This window comes from Nyctereutes procyonoides, unplaced genomic scaffold, assembly GCF_905146905.1.
Source record: "Nyctereutes procyonoides isolate TBG_1078 unplaced genomic scaffold, NYPRO_anot_genome, whole genome shotgun sequence".
Lineage (NCBI taxonomy): Eukaryota > Metazoa > Chordata > Mammalia > Carnivora > Canidae > Nyctereutes > Nyctereutes procyonoides.
The window spans coordinates 67,809,128-67,831,459 of record NW_026575140.1 but is presented as its reverse complement, the minus strand read 5'-3'; the positions used below and the strand labels follow the sequence as shown (position 1 = coordinate 67,831,459).

The 22,332-nt window shown below is 40.7% G+C and overlaps 1 protein-coding gene across 1 annotated transcript in view; it reads right to left on the bottom strand.

Annotated features, from left to right (window-relative positions):
* Window positions 1-20,796, bottom strand: part of POU2AF2 (POU class 2 homeobox associating factor 2) — a 31,138-nt gene extending 10,342 nt beyond the window's left edge. The window contains exons 1-2 of the mRNA XM_055305267.1: window positions 20,724-20,796; window positions 15,117-15,226 (exon numbers count right to left, since the gene is read on the bottom strand). Of these exons, the coding sequence (XP_055161242.1) occupies window positions 15,117-15,226; window positions 20,724-20,796 (183 nt within the window). The remainder of the gene's footprint in view (window positions 1-15,116; window positions 15,227-20,723) is intronic.
* Between the last annotated feature and the right edge of the window lie 1,536 nt (window positions 20,797-22,332).

The following is a 22,332-nucleotide window of genomic DNA, read 5'->3' as shown; positions in this document are numbered from 1 at the left end:
ACCTGCTCTCAGGGGAACTTGCCTTTTTGGTGTGATTCCCTTCTCATCATTCAATGACTTAATTTCTGATCAGACCTTTCTCCAGCCTTCCATGCCAACACTTCCCTTCTACAACCCCTCCATCTTGGAGATTTCCCTTACCTCCTGCCAGATCAACAACTTAATAAAATGTGTTTTATGCAGGACCCAGTTTTGTTGTGGGTGAGATCTTTCCACTCTCAGACCATCTAGTCTGACCAAAACAGTTGAACAGCTAAATATTGCAACTAGATGTAGATAACTTTCTTTTTAGGACAGCATAAAAGATTTTATTTTTCCATTAATTTTCAAATTCTCTCACAGAGATTTAAATTATAATAGAAGTAATTCATAAACCCATACTTGTCACTTCATAAGTATACTGTTAACCACGTGTGTCATCTCATTTAGTGATCACCGTAATCCCCAAAGATAGGTAATATTATTACCATCTTAATTATGAGGGAACCCAGGAAGAGAAATAACCCACATTATTTAGTAGGTGGAACTGGTAGTAATGGTGGTTGGGGGGCTCAAATAAGAACCTTTGGAATTTCAGAGCTGATTTCTTATCTAAAGCACTATGTTGCCTTCCAAGCATTCTAATATCTCAAAAATAAAAATGGGAAATATCCTAAGTAGTTAAATTTTGTTTAGTACACAGGAGACTTAGGGACATCCAGAGAGAGCATAAAATTATACCAAAACTCACAAAAAAAGACTTAGTGAGATTGATACTTTCCTGTCTCTCTCTCTCTGTCTCTCTGTCTCTCTCTCTCTCTCACACACACACACACATCTCCTTAGTCATCCAATGGATATACTGTTTTTAGGGGGTCAGCTTTATTGAGGTACAACTTACATATAACAAAATTCCTAAATTTTAAACACACAATTTGATAAATTTTGACAAATTTTGACAGACTCATGTGACCCACTTCTATAATCATGACATAAAACATTTCCATAAAATTAATTATTTTATAGCTATAATGAGTGCTACCCTCTGTATGGTGGCCTGGGAGATATTTGGTGGGGGGTGGTAAATATAAAAGGCAATGATATTGTGCCATGTCAGTTTGCCTCACACAACATAGAATTGAGTTTTAAAGTCCCTGGGTAGGGACTGGGAAGGCCTTCACTGGACAGATTTCAGAACTGGTACTTACTCCCCCATCTCATTCTCAGTTTTTTATAGGTTGAGAAAGAACAGCCTAAAATATGGGTCTATAGCATATCACTAGTTGTCATTGCACTTATGAAGGGAAAACTCACATTCCTTTCTTCCTCACTCAAAATATTATGTTCATACAGTTGCCTCTTATCATATGAATCCTCCAGAAATAATATTGAAATTAATATTGAAGAGCCTATAACTTTTGACCAAGGTAAGATGGTATATAATTTTTATTTTGCATACTGCAAACAACAGGATCTTGCAATGCCAGGTAGCCAAATTCAGAGGTTTATATTTGAATGAAATTTGCCAGCCTGCAACTTCCTGTAGCTTACACAGCAGCCTCACAGCTGCCCCAAGAGCTCCTCCATGAAAATGAGTTAATTTGAACTAATGGGTCACCAAGGTAATAAAGTGATAAGATTAGAAGTTTCACCTTGAGTACAGTTATCATCATTTTTATGACCCTATAATATTTTAAGTGCCAACCTAGTTAAAGAAATATATTGAAATGTACTAAGGAAAAGACCTCCGACTAGCATAAGATTTTTCATGCTGCTATATAATTTATTTTTAAATTCTAATGACATGGTTTAGAAGGTGTCTCTTTAATCTTTGCTGCTAATGCTAAATAATAATAATCATAGCCCTTTATGAATAGCTGGGCTCTCTTTTAAAAGAATTCATAGCACTTTATGTATTTACTGTCTCACTGTCATCACACTATGGTTAAGAGATGGATTAAGTGGGTGACACTATACTGAACCTTCTAAAACCATGTTTGTTTGTTTTTTTAAAATATTTATTTATTTGTTTATTTATTTATTTATTTATTTATTTATTTGAGAGAGAGAGAGAGAGAGGAGAGAGAGAGAGAGAGAATGAGAATGAGTGAGAGGGAGAGGGAGAAAGAATCTGAAGCAGACTCCTTGCTGAGTGCAGAGCCTGACATGGGGCTTGATCCCACGTCTGCTAGATCATGACCTGAGCTCAAACTAAGAGTCAGATGTTTAAGCAAATGAGCCACCCAAGCACCCCTAAAACCGTGTTTTAGTGGCTGAATTTAGACCCACCATAAGTCATGATTTTCCTCCAACTTTGAAATGAATATAATAATGCTGGGTGTAACATAATCAGTCTTTAAGTGGTTATCCGTGTTAGGCTGGAATACCTCCTTCTTCCAGAAGAAAATGGGCATAGAGAATCAGATGCCTTTGTTAATGTTAAAGCACGTAGTTGAAGCAGGGGCATTCTGATTGGTGTGAAGTCTTGCACAATGAATGAAGGATGTCAAGTCTATTCTAATTTCATTAGTTTTGCAAAGTTTGAGACAGCTTTTGATTTATGGGCCACTCATCTGAGCTACATAGCAATTTAACCATAAATAAGAAAAATAGTCCATTAATGAATAAGAACTACAGTTTGAAACATCTACCATGTGCCAAGCGCTTTATATGAGTTTATTTTATTGTAAACTAGATATTATCATCTCAGGTTTACAAATAAGGAAACCAAGCAAGCATCAGAGAAGTTAAGCAATATGCCCAAGATTACCCTTCTAGTAAATTACAGAACTAGATTTAAACCCAGACTTTCTGGCTTCCAAATTTCTGCTCCATCAAGCTCTCAATAATGTAACAAGCAAGTTCACTGCACCTGCCCCTCCAACAAATCAGATATTTCCTGGGCACCTTCTGATGTGCGAGATCCAGTGCTGAGTGTTGCAGGTGCTAGACAAAATGCAGCTCCAGGGCTTAGATTGGGATTCACTTAGGGAGATAAGCCGTTTGTGGTATATTAACTAGGACCACAGTTTCTTTGCAGTTTCTCCCATTAAGAAGTGGAGTCTGTTCCTCTACCCCTGGAGTCTAGGATGGTTTTGTAACTTGCTCTGGCTAATGGAATGTAGGAGAAGTGATGTTGTGTGCACTTCAGAGTGTAGACCTCGAGAAGACTTGCAGCATTCACCTTCACCTGTTTTGAAATACCACCTTGTGGTCTCTTAAGGAAGTCAATCTCAACTCCTAGAGGAGAAGTGACTGGGGAAGTGTATTCCAATGCTCCTGCTGATGGCCAGTAACAACTGCCAGACATTTGAAGCAGGCCATCTTGGACTTCCAGCATGGCTGAACCTCCAACTGAGGGCAACTGAATAACTGAGCCCCAGGGAAACCAGCAGAGGAACATCCATCCAACCCACAGAATTGGGAGAAATATATAATTGTTATCACCTACTAAGGGTGGGTTCTCACTCAGCAACAAGGAACTGATGCAGACATACCCAGGAAAAAGTCACTTGTGGTGCAGAGCTCATGGATTCCAATGCCATTAGATTATATAATGTGGAGGTGGGATGGAGGTGAGTAGCTGCCTGGGGAGAAAGTGACTTAACACATTATATAGTGGGCGATATTGGAGTCCATGCACCTAGTTTCCAAGTGCGTGGCCTATGCTCTACATACTCTGGGAGTCAGACAAGGGAGAAACTGAGGTACAGAGCATTTGAAATGGACACTGAAGAATGAGTGGATGTAGATAGGAGAAGGGAGGCTCCCAGGTACTAGGAAGTTTGTGAGCCAAGCACAGAAGTAGAAAAGCAAAAATATTTTTCAAGAAATGAAAGCAAGTTTGTTTGTCAGGAGCAAGAGTTTCATTTAATTGATTAAATAAAAATGTATTGCGTGCCTACTATGCACCAGGATTATGGTAGTTTCCAGAAAGAAAAAGAGGAATAAAGCATGGTATCTATTCTTAGGGAGCACACAGTTTTATTTTATTTTATTTTTTTTAATAAATTAATTTTTATTGGTGTTCAATTTACCAACATACAGAATAACACCCAGAGAACACAGTTTTATAGGGAAGACAGTTGCATAACTGTATGACTAGGGTCAGAGGACTAGCATTTCATGAATAGAAATGCTATTCACGCCAGACTCCATGTCAGGCACATTACATATATCAGTATGTGTCTCATTTTTATTAAGGACTCATACTTGTGTGCTTTATGTACTCTGCACTGTGCTAAATGACTTGTATGCATTATAATGACACCCTCATTATTAACATTACATCCTCACTGCAAACTAATGAATTAGATTGTTGTAAGTTATTATCTCTAGACTAATAGGTTGGGGAACTAACCAGACAGTATGAAGGACTTGTCCAACGTCGCAAAGCTAGTAAGTGACAGAGCCACTTTAGTACAGGTAGAGGCTGGAGGGTGGGGGTGAGTTGCTATTTTGGGGGAAGGTGGCTGAACACAGGATATTGTGGGAGAGATCTGAGTCTGGTTTGGAAGGGTGAAAGGACATCAGAAAGGAGATAGGATATGGGGCATTGTATTTGAGGAGAAAGCAAAGGTTCGAGTGTGCGGCCAGCATGTTACAGACATGGACACGTGTGCAGGAAGTGTGTGGACAGGAGGCTGACGAGACACTGGAGGAGGGTATAGGAGCCAAGTTATAAAGGGAGCCATGTGAGCCATGCTGGGGAGCTTGGAATTTGTCCGGAAGCAGGCAGTGGTCTTTTCGAGGCTTCTTAGCCATGTAGACATAGTGGTATTGGCATTCCAACAAATTTAATCTGGTGCTGACAACAGTAGGTCAGGAACGGATGATGGGTGAGTGTGTGGCTTTTGCAACTGAACAGAGATCCAGTGATGAGGGTCTGATGGGCTCTCCTGGGGGCGGAGCGTCAGGAGATCAGCAGGTGACATTTATCAAACTTTATATGTGGCTTTGTTTTAGAGCCCACCAAGGGCTGCTACTCGCCGTGTGAGTGCCGAGGGCTGCTGGCCACCTGTCCCGGTTGTACCAATTCCCAGGGCTCTTTCTGTCTTTTCTTCTTTGTCACCAACTTTCCCACTGATGCCTGTGTGTAAAGAGGGGGCTGGCACGTTTCCCTCAGATTGTACTATTTACAAAGAAAAAAATCCCTATATCCTTAAATGATTTAATAGTATATCGTATAGGTCCAATCCTGAAACCACACAGATTTGTGAGGAATGAATATTGACACATATATCCTTAAAAACATTTGCTTTTTGCCTACAAAGTCCTAGATTACAGAGGATTGATCTCACAAAGAAATTGCTCATCTGGTTCTGTGCACTTTGTTTTCATTATCACCAGCCTCTGGCAAAGTAGGTACTATGCAATCGATATAAAATGGAGACATAAAAGGGTTAAATAATTCACTTACAGCCTTCAAATGTAGAGAGTTGAAATGAAAACTTAAAGTCTTGTTTAGATTCTCTCTTGGGGGAAGGGAAGTTGCCATGAGTACATTAATTTATGCATGTTTGTAATAGTGCATATGTAAATATTGAACATAGATTTTTGACGTTCATTGATTTGTTGGTACAACAACTTAATTTCTTTTTAATAAAATGTCCTAGTAAAATTCTGGAATATTGCACATAGAACTCAGTGTAGTACTGTGGAGAAGAAGAACAAGGGGATGGGTAAGCAGGAGAGGTCATCAGACTTTTATTTTTTACTCTATACCTTTTCTTCCATTTGAAATTTTACCTTGCATTCTTTTGTAATTAAAACAGATACTTAATGAAAGTTAATAAATAGAATTAGGGTCATATCTTTATTGTAAATCTCAAAGTTAAAAAAAAAAACTATGATTCCCAAGTGTCTTAAATTTCTGGTGTATGAACAATTTTATGTCCTTTGGAAAGTTAACACAGCTATAGGGTTCCAACTTTCTAACAGTTTCTCGAAATTTTACTGTTAAACCTCTCCTGCTTGGCACAAAATGTCCAGGCTGTCGCTGTGAGAAAGTGATTTCTGCTACCTAAGTTATAAAATGAAACACATTTTTTTTTTTAATTTTACCCCTGATCCGCCTTTGGAATGCTATTTGTATTTATGTAGCTAAGTAAGAACAACAGAAGCCACTGGGATGCTTGTTGATAAATGGCCCTGTACAACTGCGGCCAGAACAGGATCTGCAGAACTTCAGCCCTGCCAGATGGACTTGCTATAGCTGTTTCACTGCAAAACCTGATTATTTTTGCAAGCTGCATGAAAGAATTCACCACCAGGAAATATTTTAGATTTTGTGATATTTAAAACAACAACAACAACAACAACCACAGAACCAATAGAACAGCTGAAAAAATAAGTTGCTTGCAAAAGGTTCCCCTTTATTATTATTATTTTTAAAAATTTCTGCAATTGTGAAAGAGCAGGTGGTTGGGTGGAGAACATGGAAAGCCCTGGAAATGTGGTTCAGTTCTATAAACAAGGCAGGATAGTGGGCTAATTAAAGTCAGACAATGGACTATTTTGAAAGGCATAGATAAAGCATTCATTCAAATGAATGCCAAGGACATAATATGTACCTCTGTATTCAAACATTGGCATTTTGAGTTTAGGAGGCATGGCCTGCTAAGAAAAATTTTTTTTCCTTTTTTAATTCTTTCTGGGCTCATAAAGGGGATGAGTTGACAATGTGAACAGGCAATATGCAAAGTGCTCATTTGGGGAAGGCACTCCCAGGGTAGACACTGATTATCTTGAAAACATTACAAATAAGTGGATCCTTCTGATGACAATTCAGAAAAAAAATAGCAAGGACAAGTGAGATGTACTTATTAAAGAAAAATAATAGTTTTCCTAAGAGATTTAGCAATCAAACACAAAAAGATCAGGTACTTCTAAAAAATAAGAAAAATAAAACACTGGCATAGCAGGAAGGCACACTGGGTCATTTGATGGCCATGTGCTGTGTCCAGGCAACCCAGAAAATCTTACTGAAGCCAAACTACATTGTAGGACGGGTTCAGTTTATGAGAGTTGAGCTAAAAAATAATTTTTATAGCAAAGTTTAAGAAATCAGAGAAGAGCGTGGGTATTTCTTGTAATAGCAGTCGTATGGGATTTTCTTGCACTCATGTCTTCTGAACTTGGGGCTACTGCCCAAATCTTACCCTTCTTCATCCATGGATTCAATTTTACATACAAGTGTTCTGTTCTTATTTTGACAAGACAATCATGGCTGCAATGGCTGGGATTTCTTCCTTGAAAAGGGAGGGTATGGCTAACTCCCTAAATTTAAAGCATGGATAAGCAGTTTGTAGTCTTCTTTCTTCTTTTAGCCTCCTCTTTGTTGTAGCATCACCATTAGAATACCAAAGAGAAGTAGCACAATATATAAATTATCCAAGTTTTAGTAGGCTTTGAGGGGTACATCTTGATTAAAATTAGATTTTTATATCAGTAAAAGCTTCCATCTGTCTTTAGCATGAAACACTAAAAATTGGCTTAGTGTCTAGGGAATGAGACCATTGGTGGTCCACCTTTCTTCATCTTTTCTCAACCTTTTGTAAGAAGTTAAGAGCATAAGGAAATGACTCTCCCTTTCCTTAGTAGCTGTTATAGTTATCAGGAATATGCATATGAGGTTTTTTTGTGTGAAACTATGTAAGAATGCTGGACCCTAGGGAGACTGGGGGAACATCTAAGAGGTGGATCACCAGAGATGGCAGGTCAGCTGAGCTGGTAAACTCTGTATTTCCCTGGGTTCAGGGGTCTGTCTCTTCCAGCCCTCAAAAGGGAGCTGATACAAACTCTGCCTTCTCAAGTGGGAGAAGTGACATTCTACGTCCATTCTCCAGAGTGAGCCATGGGACACCAGCTTCTCAGGCAGCTAGGTAACATTCAAAAAAGAAACCACACTTCATCAAAAGGCACAGCAAGAAAGTAACCCCTCGGCAAGAGCAAAAGGTCAGTGAAGTATGGGTTGGGTGAGGTAGGCCCTAGAGATATCTAGGAGAGCTGCAGAGAAGCTTCTGCAAGGTCAGTGTGGTACTCTATGATTCTGGTTCAGGAAATGTTTTTCTCTTTTTATGGAGAGGGCCAGGTGCCAGGTGAGCCCAAGAGATCAGAGGTCCAGGAGTGGTGGGGAATGACAGAAAGGAACTATAGTCTGGAAGCAAGTTCTAGGACAGAGCTAGAGACAGGTTCTAGAAGGAAACCAAGAAGTTTTTCATGTGTAGTTCCTTTGAGGGTATCTGGCCAGCATAGGAACAGAGGGTGCTGGTTCTAATTCAGGCTGGGTGTGGCATCATCTAAACAATCTATGGAATCACTGCAGGGACAGGTGGATTGAGAAGGAGCAGAGGTCATGACTGAGACCCAACATCATGCATGGAATCTGAAGGGTGACAAGAGGACTGAGTGGAGGCCTTGAGGCAAAGTGGGGTTTCCAAAGATAGTTCTTTCTTGGACCAGAAATGTATATTAAGAAGATATGAGTGCCACCCTCTCAAGGCTGTTGTACTTCTCATTGATAAATGGCATATATTTTAAGGTATTTAAGTGAAAATATTTATAACTCCCTATTTCAGAGCTTAGCCAAATGATAACTATTATTATGAAGAATTCTTATCTACCCCAGAGAGAACTGAGGTGACAGGAGGAGACCTAGGTTTCGAAGTCAGCACCACTGTGCCACCCATACCAATCTTTGACTAGACATTCAAGTTAGTGTCAGAACATTTGCACTCCACATAATTGCTCTTGTGCTTTACAGGATTTTCCTGTTCCCCATTTCCCTGGCAAACTCAATTTGCGAAGTTCTACTTGAACTAGATGAAAGGGGATTTATCTTTCTCAGAACAAAGAGAGGTTCAGCTTGGCCTTGGAAGTTGGGGGATAGTCTTGTCCATGGGTGGGACATGTTCTGAGGTCAGGAAAAGCTATGGAACCAAATTGAATATTGAAACGGGAAGAACCGAACTCTCTACTTCCAGCCACAAGGACGCTGAGGGCCAGTGAGAAGAAAGGAGTTGCCCAAGATCACCGAGAGCCAGAAGGAGGGGTTGAAACAGATTGAGGAAGGAGCCTTTCTCTTTTGGTACAGAAGAGATGTCTTGGATGTTATCATTCAAAGCTTCAGTGAAATTAAAGAAATCTTGCGATGCTAGAATATACAATTTCTGATTGCGCGCGCGCGCGTGTGTGTGTGTGTGTGTGTGTGTGTTTAACACTTCACAAGAAACCCAAATGTAAATCACAGATATGGACATCACTATGTTTCCACCCAGTGGTAACTGAAGTGTGCATGTGATTGGTACTGCAAAACAGCAGCTGGATATGTAACTAAACAAATCTCTAACTAGCAGGCTTGATAGAAGGGCAGACAGTTATTATGGATGGAGCTAGGCAATACACATCTGTCTCACAGTTAGAGTTTGGCCATCTCTCAATAAAGATCAAACACTTTCAATTATCTAAGCCATAAATGCACAACATGGTTATCCATTTACCTTCTGTTACTCCGAATTTCTCCATCAATATACACTACTGTCATAGTTCATTCTATGTTGACAATGTTTTCCTTCCAGAAATAATTAGGAAATATTAACCAGGACACCCAGCTGACAATATGGCTTTATTCATGTATTCTTGGCATGGAGATCTTAGCAGCTAATTTAAATGTAAGGATTTAGAAAATATAGAAAAATAAAATAATTGTAAGTCATTATGACTTGGAAAGCAAACAATTGAGATAGATGTAAAAGAATCATGACAAGTGGAAACAGCTAACTTTTGGTCTGTAATGTATATACTATCTACAATTCAAGACTGATATAATATAAATATAGTTCAGACCTTTCAAAGCAACCTAGAAATCTTTATGTATTTTCTTTCATGTTTATGTGGAATAGTAATCTAAAATAACTTTCCTGGATATTTCCTTATTGTTCTTCACCATAGCATTTTGATGAATAAGCAAGATAGCTGTTCGCATGCCCATAAACCAATAAAAGAGACTGAAGAGCAGACCCTGATCCCAGGCTCATCGCAATCTCCTCCACACTGCCTGTTCTGCTGATAATTTTTACTCCAGCCTGATTGTCGTTTCCTACTTAGTAAGTTAAAATTTTTTCCCTCATGCCAGCTGTTGTGTACTCAATGATTTTAAACGAATTTTTATGATAGCTTAGGAAAAACTTGATTAGAAAGCTCAAGAGCCTGCAAATCATTCACTGAATTTGAAAGCAAAATGAAAAATTGTGGCTATTAGACTTACTGCTTCCTCTTGTTATCCCTTTTTGTTCTTTACAATAGATAACTGAGAGTTCACTGAATTTTGCGAGGTTATTAAAATTTTTCAATGATTTGCTTTTATGAAACTCAATTGAAATCGTGTAATTGAAAAAAACAAGCAATAAAAGCCTACATCAAAAGTCTAATTATATATATTTTTTGGTACTAGATGTGGGTGAATGGCTCATATTTTAAATATTCTGATAGAAGACAAGTAATGTAGTAAAGAATAACACAGAAAAAACTGAGAAGGCAAGAGAAAAACCATTATTTAAAACCAGATGTCCACAGTAATAGTGTGAAACCACAGGCTCATGGCTAGGACGTATAAAAGCGGTTTTAAGTCCAGTCTTTGGTGAAAGGGATTTCTCTCCTTTTCTTTCCTACTGCAATGATGTGAAAAACATTTCATGGTATCAAAAACAGATGTTCTTGAAGGAAATTGTGGTGAAGATGGATTAACAGAGCCTGTGTAAACTTATCAAAGTGTTATCATAGAGAGTGGGGCACCAATTTGGGCATCAAATGGACACTTCCTAAAGGATACTTCTCCAGAGGGACACACATTTCATCATATATGTGTATTAGCTTCCTAGGCTGCTGTAAAAAATTACCACAACCTGGGTGGCTTATAAAGACTGTAATGTCTGTCTGTACAGTTCTGAGGGCCTGGAGCCCAAAACAACATTTTGGCAGGGCTGTGCTCCCTGTGGGACTCTAAGGGAGAATCTATTCTTTGCTTCTTCTAGCTTTTTTTTTAAATTTTTTATTTATTTATGATAGTCACACACACACAGAGAGAGAGAGAGGCAGAGACACAGGCAGAGGGAGAAGCAGGCTCCATGCACCGGGAGCCTGACGTGGGATTCGATCCCGGGTCTCCAGGATCGCGCCCTGGGCCAAAGGCAGGCACTAAACCGCTGTACCACCCAGGGATCCCCTTCTTCTAGCTTTTGGTGGCTGCCCACATTCTTTGACTTGTTGGCTGTGCGCCTCCAACCTCTGCCTCCTGACTGTTCTGCCTCTTGCTCTTTTGTGTGTCTTCTCTGTGTGTGTGTCTCTCTCTCTCTCTCAAACTCTCATGAGGATGCATGTGATTGCATTCAGAGTAATGCAAGGCAATATCTCCTGGGATAATCTAGAGTAGGTACCTCCTCCGAAGATCCTTAACTGAATCACATATTTTGCCTAGAACCTTCACAGGTTCTAGGGTTTTGATGTGGGATCTTTGAGGGTCCATTCCTTGGGCTGGCACCACTCTGTATGGAAGAGCTGCATGGGAGGGCCTCCAATCGCCTCAAGCTGGCCTCTCATTGCTTATTACCCATGCCGTCAGTAGCAAAGTTTGAACATGCCTAAGGATGGCTTCCCCATCTGAACTTATTCAAGATGTTCAACTCACTGTTGCCTGCGGCACTGGCACGAGGAGGAGAAGGTAGGCTCGGTATTATCCATGCAATTAGGATCCCAAGTGCCCACCAGCAACATGAGTCTCCATGATTCCTGCTCATCAGGTTGCATTTGCAACAGGGACAGAAATAAATCTTCCAAAGAATATTGTGTCTTTCCTGAGATATACAGATAATCTAGAATAGTGGTTAACAGGTGAAAGGGAAAATCAATTTATGGAGGTATTTTAAGCCAAATAACCATATTTTGGGAAAACATGCATTTAATCACTTAAATTTAAGAGGTGATTGGAGTAGGGATGAGAGTAAGATACTAGTGTTGAGACATCAGTTAATATACGTGACCACATAGACAAGGCTAAGTTCAAGCTGCCTATGCACTTGATGCCTGAGAATAACTACCATAGTTAGGGTGGGTTTGCACCTTTCTTTTTTTTTTTTTAAAGCCAATTCTTTTTATTTTTTAAAAATTTATTTATTTATGATAGAGAGAGAGAGAGAGAGAGAGAGAGAGGCAGAGACACAGGCAGAGGGAGAAGCAGGCTCCATGCACCGGGAGCCCGACATGGGATTCGATCCCGGGTCTCCAGGATCGCGCCCTGAGCCAAAGGCAGGCGCCAAACCGCTGCGCCACCCAGGGATCCCGGTTTGCACCTTTCTTATCCTAGAAGTTCTTGCCACATGATATATTTTCCTGTCTTCTGATTTTCCCTGTTTTCATGTGCTATGGCCCTTGAACGTGTCCTTCCAAAATCCATATGTTGAAATCCTAATGCCCAATGTGATGTTATTAAGAAGTGGGACTTTGGGAGGTGAGTAGGTTATGAGGGTGTAGCCCTCACAAATGGTATCAACACCCTTATGAAAAAGCCCCCAGAGAGCTCCTTAGGCCCTTCCTCTATGCGAAGACACAGTCAGAAGCCAGCTGTCTGCAACCCAGAAGAGGTCCTCACCAGAACCTGTCCATGCTGGCACCCTGATCTTAGACTTCCAGCCTCCAGAGCTATGAGAAATAAATGTTTGAGGTTTATAAGCAACCCAGTCAGTGGTATTTTGTTACAGAAGACCAAATGGACCAAGATGGTGTGAGTCAGAGATTGTTCTATCCCAGACCACATAGATCTGTCCCTTTTAAAGGAATATTGAGTTGGGAGCCAGAAGATTTGCTACCTGCTAACTGTGCAACCTGAGAACAATCACTTCCTGCATCTTCTCCATGTTTCCATCTGTGGAATGGGAAACCATGTAAATATGAATTTTACAGGATTTGTATGTCCATCCAATGAGACAACACACAAGGAAGTGTGCTTTAAACTGTCTTTATGTAAATAGTATTGTAGTCTTCATATCACATGGCATATCACATGCCACCTGGTCTTTCGTCTTTAGTCTAGTGCTTGGTTATGTGGGCTTGTATTTTTTAAATGTATAAATCTTATTCTTTTCCACTACATTATTTGGCATTTAATGGCATAGACTATGTATTATATGTTTCTTGTATCCACTTTCACTGTAACACTGTCAGTGTCACTGGGCCAACAGAAATAACTCGACAAATTATAATCTGGGTAGATATGAGAACGTTGACTGTGTGAGGCTTGAACCCCTGCTCTTTGCTCTAGAGTCAAGTTCTCAAACTCTGATGTGCAAAGGAATCACCCAAGTGCAGGTTAAAAATGACCATTCTGTGGCTCCAGTCCAAAATCTCTATGTTAATAGACATGGAACAGAGATCAGGCATCTGCACTTTAAAATAAAATCAAACAATATGGTTTATTATGTTTATGTTGTTGTATCTTTTCACCCTCTCAAAAGAGTAAAAAAATAATAAAAATAATAAATAAATATAATATAATATATATAATAAATAAAAAAATAATAAAAACATATTATGTGATAGTCACAGATCTTAACCAAAATATGTTAGGTAATTTTAAAAAGAAGAATATAGTTATATTGACTATTTGGAAATACTATGCTTTCTCATCTTTTTCTTAATTCTATCTGGCATTGTGCCTTATCATTGTGTGTATATATTGATGATGATGCCAAGGAATGAGTTAGAACCTCATTCACACTGGGCAGATCCAATATCTGTTCTTTTACTATGTCTTTATTCTCACTGTGATTCCTGTCTTCCAATTGACAGTATGCCGAGAATGTCTGTTAGGTCTCACAATTCTGGCTGTAGCTGTGGCCAAACAATCCACGTTATCTTCCGTGAAGGTTCATTTGGAATGGACTCTGAATTCCCTCTCTCAGGCAACTGGGTGGCTCAGTCAGTTAAGCATCCGCCTTTGGCTCAGGTTATGATCCTGGGGTCCTGGGATCGAGTCCTACATTGGGCTCCCTCCTCCGCGGAGAGTCTGCTTCTCTCTCTACCCTCCCTCTGCGCACACTCTCATTCTCTCTAATAAATAAATAACATCTTTAAAAAAATGAATTCCTCCCTCCCTTCCATCCTCTCTCTCAAGAGACTAAACTGGTATGGAAATTTGTAATGCACACCCCCGATGACTGAGCAGGCACTGAGAAACACTGAACACACAGGGAGCCAATTATTCCGATTTTATTTTGATCAACTAAGCTCCATTTGTTGAACTAGAAGAAAGGGGGCACTTTAAAATAAAGGAAGACAGATGTGCAATCAAAGTTCTTGGATGGGAGGACCTAGAATCTGGAGTTGGTTCACTTGAAACATGTCTCAGAAGTTTGATCCTGGAATGGTGTTGAACACAGTCCTGATATTCTGAACAGCCCCACTGGAAGAACCAGTGTGCCAGCCGCCATGCTAGGCTGTACATAGTTACCACATTTGCTTTTGTGTCCCACATCCAGCAATGCACAACAGACGCCTGACATTCATGTTGTCACATTTTACCAATAGACTAAGTGATCACAAACCCATCTTGATAGCCAACCAACCACTACTCCTACTCCAGAATCACTTTTGGAGCTCTGGGTGCAACTACTTAAACATTTTAAGCACAGGGCGGAGCTATTTATGAAGATATGGATGGTAGACAGAGGTTTCAGACAGAAGACATCTCTTACTAGGCTATTTCAATCCAACTTTGCATGCTATAGAGAGGATTTTTTAAAGTTGTCTCTAACAAATTTAGAATAATACATTGATGATGGTTAACATTATCCTCACCAGCTGAGCTTTTGTTAATTTATGACTGGGAGCAATGGAAAAGTCAGGACATAGCATCCTTTTATTGCCATTAGCTGAGGTAGCCAATAAGTTCACAGAGTTCTTGAAGGGCTTACTCACAGATTGACACCTGTACCATGATATTAATGGTAGTAATTATAAGTGTGTGCCAGGTCAAGGAGGGCTTTGCTATCGAGAATATCAGACTCAAGAAGTGAGACTTGGTGTCAAGGGAGAGGAGGAATAACTAACATTAAAAGAGGACTTAGAATTAAATTGAGACTTACGTTAAATCTTGAGTTACTTGTCTGCCTGGATCGTTTTTCTGCCAGTAGATCTTTGACTGTATGCTTCACTCGCACGCCTTGATACACTCGTTTGCTGTAGTCTCCTGGGACTTAAGCAAATAGAAGTAATGATCAAATGTGGATGGAGTGATAGGTTAACCTCCCTGGGGATGTATTCAAGGGCTTGTCATTGTGATGCTGTTTGCTCATTAAAATTATAGACTTCTTAAATTTGAAGTGGCTTCAATAGAGGCCACTTAGTCTTCTTGCCTTTAACAGAAACTCATCCGAGCTCTGCTTATGTGGAAACCTCTCCCCCTCACCCCCCACTATTCCATCTTCTATACAATAGCTCTTCAGAGTGTCCTCTTTTTTGTACTCTGATTTGTCAAGATTTCTTCCAGGAAGGCTTAAAATTTATGCTTTAGTCACAAGATCAGGAATCGGATGCACCTTGAAATAATGCTTCTTACTATCTGATGCAAAAGTTAGATTTGCATGATTCAGTTTGCAGAGTGACAGCATTCTTGCCATATCATATTCCTCTTACTTGATGTGGGTGAGCTGGTCAACTGGACTGCTTTAAGATTATATTCTTAGGAAGAAAGCCATCTGTTTCTGTTTACTGCACCAAATTAAGCAGTTTTTCTTATTGAAAACACAGTCTTTCGACATGGGAAGTTGCTGCTTTGAAACTAGGCCAAGGGGGCAGCCTGGGTGGCTCAGTGGTTTAGTGCCTGCCTTAGGCCCAGGGCATGATCCTGGAGATCTGGGATTGAGTCCCATGTTGGGCTCCCTGCGTGGAGCCTGCTTCTCCCTATGCCTGTGTCTCTGCCTATCTCTGTGTCTCTCATGAATAAATAAATTAAAATCTTAAAAAAAGAAAGAAAGAAAAAAGAAAAGAAACTAAGCCAAGGATAAGAAAAGAGTCATTCATTCATTTAACAGGTATTTGTTGAGCACTTACCAAACATATTATTGTGCTCGCTAATTAAACTGTATTACTTCATTTGATCCATTTTACAAATGAAGAGACTGAGATCTGGGACTAAGTTATTTGCCAATGTCTTGAAGCTGCTGATTAAGCAATGGAGCTGGGATCCAGACTTAAGGACTGTAGCTCTCACAACTGGAAAAGCTTGCTATTTTTACCATGAGGAAATTACAGAGAAATAACAGATAGAGAAAAATACTTCTCTGAAATAATTCTGAAATTGGCAACACTGCTTCTAGAGATAGTGAGTTCCTTGTCACCATGGAAGGTCAGGCAATGACAGGAGGACATTCTTTTTGAACAAGTATAGAAGCATTCAAGCACCAAATAGTAGTAGAACTGTAGGAACTATAAGATATTTTCTAAATCTGAAATCATTGTTCTGAAGTACGTTGGATGGTTTCAATTCCTTTTTATTGAGTCATTGCTGGCTTACTAGCAATTTCAGCTGGCACGGAATTCGGCATCCATGTGCATGGCAAAAGGAACCCCCATGTATATGTGTAAGCTTATCACCCAAAACACTCTCTAATCTGGTTAAATTTGTAGATAGTCTAGGACCTACTTGACTTATGAGTCAAATCTCATTACAAAGAGAATAAAAGGAAGGAAGAAAGGAAAGAACCACAACCCAAAGTGAAGGTCAAGTGGCCCATGGGGTGGAAGAGGCTACTGGCCCAGTAAGCAGGACCTCCATGATCACATGTTACTCTGGTCCCTGACTGGAGATGATCGCAGCTTCTTAGCTCCAGTTTCTTTGTAAAATCTCTCTGTGGCATTTTATAAGATAGGCATATAAAAATATGCTGAACTACCAAGTTTTACATAAAATGTGTGTACAAAATGAAGGAGAAAAAAAATCTAGGTTCCAAGGCAGTGTATAATTTAGTTCAAATGAAGGGACACACAAACCTGATTTCAGGAAAATAAAATTATTTGAACGGTCCTTTGAGTCTATGTTTGGGAGGTTCTAATTTTGCTTTATATATCTTTTAATTAAAGAAGCTAGAAGTATTTATTTTAAATCAACTTCCAAATTTTTAAAAATATTTTATTTATTCATGATAGATTGGGGGGGGGTGCGCAGAAACAGGCTCCATGTGGGGACCCTGATGTGGGACTTGATCCCGAGACTCTAGGATCACGACCCAGGCCAAAGGCAGGTACTAAACCACTGAGCCACCCAGGGATCCCCTCAACTTCCAACTTAAAGCTTGATGATGTTATGTTTGTTCCAAAGGAATCTAGGTGCCCCTTCTAGAATATACGCGATGCCTTCATTTTTGGAAAAGCGTAGGGCCACATTTACTCATCAATGATTTATCGAAGCATTTTCAATGTGTCAGGCACCATGTCAGGACTGGGGATACCATATAATTTGCTATCTAGTGGTAGGAGAGAGACACTTAGACGGTAATTTTAATGCAAAGGTGCTAAGTGCGACAACAGAATTCTGACTAGGATATTCTGAGAAGCATAGATGTGTCAACTCCTTGTGAGGGTGGGGAGGGCGGGGGAGGTCAGGGGAATCCAAGCTGGAGGGTGGGCCATGTGGTGATGATAAAGTGGGCAAGAACATTCCAGCATCGAGGACCTCAGGGGCAAAGTCCAGGAGGCAGGAACAGAGTGAGGTGTGTGAGGGAGGAAGTGAGACTGGAAGATGAAATGAATAAGCTCTGTCATGAAGTTTCTGGTGGGCAAAGGAGTTTGGACTTCATTCTGTGGACAATGAGTCATTGGAAGCTTTTAAGCAAGGTAGCAATATGGTTAGATTTGCATTTTAGATAGACTTTTCTAGCAGCTATGTAGAGGGTGGATTTAAGAATCACAAAGCCAGGGCAGCCCGGGTGGCTCAGTGGTTTAGCGCCGCCTTCTGCCCAGGGTGTGATCCTGGAGCCCGGGGATCCAGTCCCACGCTGGGCTCCCTGCATGGAGCCTGCTTCTTCCTCTGCCTGTGTCTCTGCGTTTCTCTCTCTCTGTGTCTCTCATGAATAAGTAAATAAAATCTTAAAAAAAAAAAAAAAAGAATTACAAAGCCACAGGGAGATCAGTCAGGAGAGTTCTAGAAGAATTCAGGTAAAAGAGAATAGGTTTGGGTTTTTTTGTGGTTGTTTTTGGTTTGTTTTTGTTTTTATTTTTAGAGAGGGACAGGAGGGAGAAGACAGAAAGGGAGAGAGAGAATCTTAAGCTGACTCCATGCTGAGTGCAAAGCCCAACTTGGAGCTCAGTCTCACAACCCTGAGATCATGACTTGAGCTGATATCAAGAGTCAGATGCTTAGCCAACTAAGCCACTAGACCTTTCCAAGAGGTAAGGGGTTGCCAGTAGTGGTAGACAGGAGGGCAAGGAGCAGACATTTGAAAATTATTTAGGTATGGGAGAGAAAGAAGAGGGAAGATTCAAAGGTGATTCCCGTTTTCCTCATGGGATTCGTCTGGGTACATAATTTTGGAGCCATCAAAATGTGGTGGTGGTAATGAAACGAGGAAAGAGGATGGAATTGCCTGGGGGAGTGTTTGAAAGGTAGGGTCATGTGACATCACACATAGAAACAATACCATGTGTCGGGCACACCAGGATAAGCAGGTCAGGCTACTCCCATGGCCCCAAAGTATCAGTATCTTGGAAACTCCTATGATGCCAGCTCTTGACACACTGGTTGGGAATTTCTGGAGAAAATAGTTACAAGTAGAAGCCTGGGGAAAGTCCACATTTGAAGCATTGTCAGAGGAGGAAGAGAGAAATGAAGAAGATAATGAAGAATAGTTGGGAGAAGAATGGGGCAAAACCAGGGGAGTAAGGCATCCACAGAATTTGGGGGAAGAGACTTCAAGAAAGAAGGGAAAAGTATGGGGGCACCTAGGTGGCTCGGTGTTTGAGCATCTGCCTTCAGCTCAGGGCGTGAACCTGGGGTCCTGGGATTGAATCCCACATCGGGCTCCCAGCAGGGAGCCTACTTCTCCCTCTGCCTATGTTTCTGCCTCTCTCTTTATGCCTCTCCTGAATAAATAAATAAATTTTTTTGAAAGATTTTTTTTCCCTAAGAAAAAGGGAAAAGTAAGAAAGGCAGGAGAGAATGGTCCAGGAAGATAAGGATGGCAGAGCATCCACGGCTTTCAATTCAGTGGTTGATGTCAACCTTAGCAAGAGAAGCTTTGGAAGTATAGCTAGAAGCCAGACCATAATGCCAAGGGCCAACCCAGGGATGGAAGTTTCTTCTTGATATCTGAATGAGAAAGGGAAGCAGGAGTTGGATGATAACTGGAGAGAGTACAGGGTCAAGGAGAGGTTTGCTTATATTTTTCTATCTATATACTTACAGGTGACTGAGATTTGAGGATATTTGAACAGATCAGAGGAAGGGATTAAAGATTTAGGAAAAGAGGAGAGATTGATGGAAGAAGGTTGAAGAGGAAGCAAGAAATTGGAGGCCAGGTCATAAGTTGGCTCTCAAGCCCTGAGACTAGGATGAGGAAGGGCCAGAGAAGAATGGTGACCAGGCCAGGTGACCTGGTCGGTGGCTGGAACAGCTCTAGTGCACCCAGAACAGCCTGGAGTAGGAGACAAGACAAGACAGGGGGCAAAGCCAGATACACAGGTCAGAGTGATCCAGAGCACTCCAGGGATCCTCAAAGTCTGATTCCCGGACCAGCAGCACCAGTTTTGCTAGGAACTTGCTAGACATGCTGATTCTCACACCCTACGCCAGATGTACTGAATCAGAATCTTTGGGACTGGGGTTCAGCAAGCCATATTTTAATAAGCCCTCCAGGTGATTCTGATGTTTTCTGAAGTTTGAGAACCACAGGTATACATAACAGTGAGGACTTTATAGGGTTCCTGTTCAGGTGGGGGCCAACTCTAACCTGGGGGTTCCTGGCTGAATGAAAAGGGGAACATCTGGTGATTGATGGAGTGGATGCAGGTCTGAGAAAGAGGGAGGGGTGGGAACAGACAAGGTCCGGCCTGGATCCCTTGTCTGTCTGCAGACAGTCTTGGCTTCACTTTTTCCTGAAGCGCTTTTTAATTGATGATTTCAGTCTGATTCTCATCAATTTGTGCTTTATGTGTATGCCAAAAAGCCTAGAAGAAATACACCTCTTTTAAATAAGTTTAACAAGTAACCACATGGTAATTACTAGAGGGATAAAGTTCACGAGATGGCAAATAACCAGATCAAAACTCTGAAGTTTTGTCATAAACAATCAGTCTTATGTACGACTTGGCACTGACTTAGTGCAAAGTACCGGCCAAATGCTACAGGGGATGCAAAATAAGTCTAGAACGTATAGCAGATGTCCTCAAAGAGATCCCATTTCAGCAAAAGAAATGAGATATTCACATGTGAAAGGGGAGGGTGGGGAAGAGCACGCTTTGGGTGGTCGGTGACAGTTTTGTGGGAAGGGATGTGATTCAGGTTGGACTCACAAGGATGTGGATGGGTTAGGAGTAGGGACAAGGTCTTGCGGGCATCAGGCCTGGCATGAACAAACACAGAGACAGGAAGGAGCAAGGCACATGTGGAAAGGGTAAGGAACGATAATGGGAATTAATGGGTTTATAATGGCATCTCCATGTAGATAAATTTCAAACAGATATCATTTAGCCCAGACCTATCCCAGCCGGGCTGTAGTCTTGATTATCCATCTTCACTCGGATGTCCAGTAGACATTGCAAACTCCGCATGTTCAAACCTACATTCCATTCTCCCCTCCACCTCTGCTTTATCTGGAACCCTCCCTTATCTCAGTAGGCGGCATCTCCAGCCTTCTAGGTGCTTGGTCCCAAAGCTATAGGCATCATCCTATCATCCTGGGTTCTTCTCTTTCTGTCCTACTTCATAAATGTCCTTTAGGAATTCATGATGGGGCTATCTACAAAAGAGATCCAGGAGCTGCTGACTTTTCTCCCACCTCCCTGCTATTAATATCTGGGTTTAATCTCTCATCATCTGGCACGTAGATTACTGCAGCAGCCTCAGGACCCTTTACCCCCAGTCCTGGTCTATTGTCAGCCCAGAAGCCAGAGTGATGCTTTAGAAAAGAAAGCACAATTGTGTCACTTCTCCCCCCAGAACCATACAATGGCTCCCCATTTAATTCAGAGTAAAAGCCAGAGTTCCTAGAATTGCCCTAGGGAAACTTGTTCCCTGATACTGCTGATCTCCCCTCCATAACTCTCCCCTTGCTCTCTGTACTCCCGCCTGTCTCTGAAATGCACAAAGCCCATCATTCTGCCTCAGGACCTTTGCGTCGGCTGTCCACTCTATCTGGATTATTCTTCCCCCCGTTATCCACATGGCTATGTGCCCTTGTCCCCTTCACGTCTTGGCTCAAATGTCATCTTTCTAATGAGAACATATTTAAGTTGAATCTTTCCCATAAAATATTCCTAATCTCTCTCACTCCATGTTACTTTTCCTTTCTACATAGCATTTCTCACTTTATAATGACATATAATTTCTTTATTTACTAACTTTTATTGCTTACTTGCTAGAATGGAAGCTCTATGAGGGTGGGAATATTTGCCTGTTTTTACTCAGTGAAACATCTCAAGTGCCAATGCCTAGAATGATACTTGAAATACAGTAGACTTTTGTAATTATTTGTTGAAAGCATCCTTTTGGTGGGGTAGGGGGAAGGGCATGGTTAAGATTAATGGACATGCTGAAAGTCTTGAAAACCAGAGTATAAAAAATTATAATTTATGTTGTAGGTGATGCAAACGACTAAACCTTTTGAGCAGGAGAGTATTGTGACTTTGACATCTTGGGGGAAGATACAGAATACTGTTATGGAAGATTAGTCTGAGGATGAAGCCTAGGATGGATTGAAGATGAGGAAGCAGGAAGGATGGAGAAAGGTAAAACAGAGGCTAACCAAAAACAGTGGAAATGACAAGAAAAGCACAGATTTAAAAAGATTCTCAAAAGAAAACACACACACACACACACACACACACACATGCAAATGCACAATAAAAAAAAAGACCACCAGGATTAAGAGGAAAAAACAAGGAGACAGGGAAGTTTTCATGGGGAAATAAGAGTTCAGTTTTGAACATGTTGACTTTGAGGTTGTGGGGGCATCATCAAACTAAAATATCCTACAGATAAGATGGGGGCTCTGAGTAGCACTTCTAAGAAACACCTTCACGACTAGAATAATTAAAATGACAAAAATAAAATTCTTTGAGGAATTTTGTAGCAGTAGAAGAGTAGAC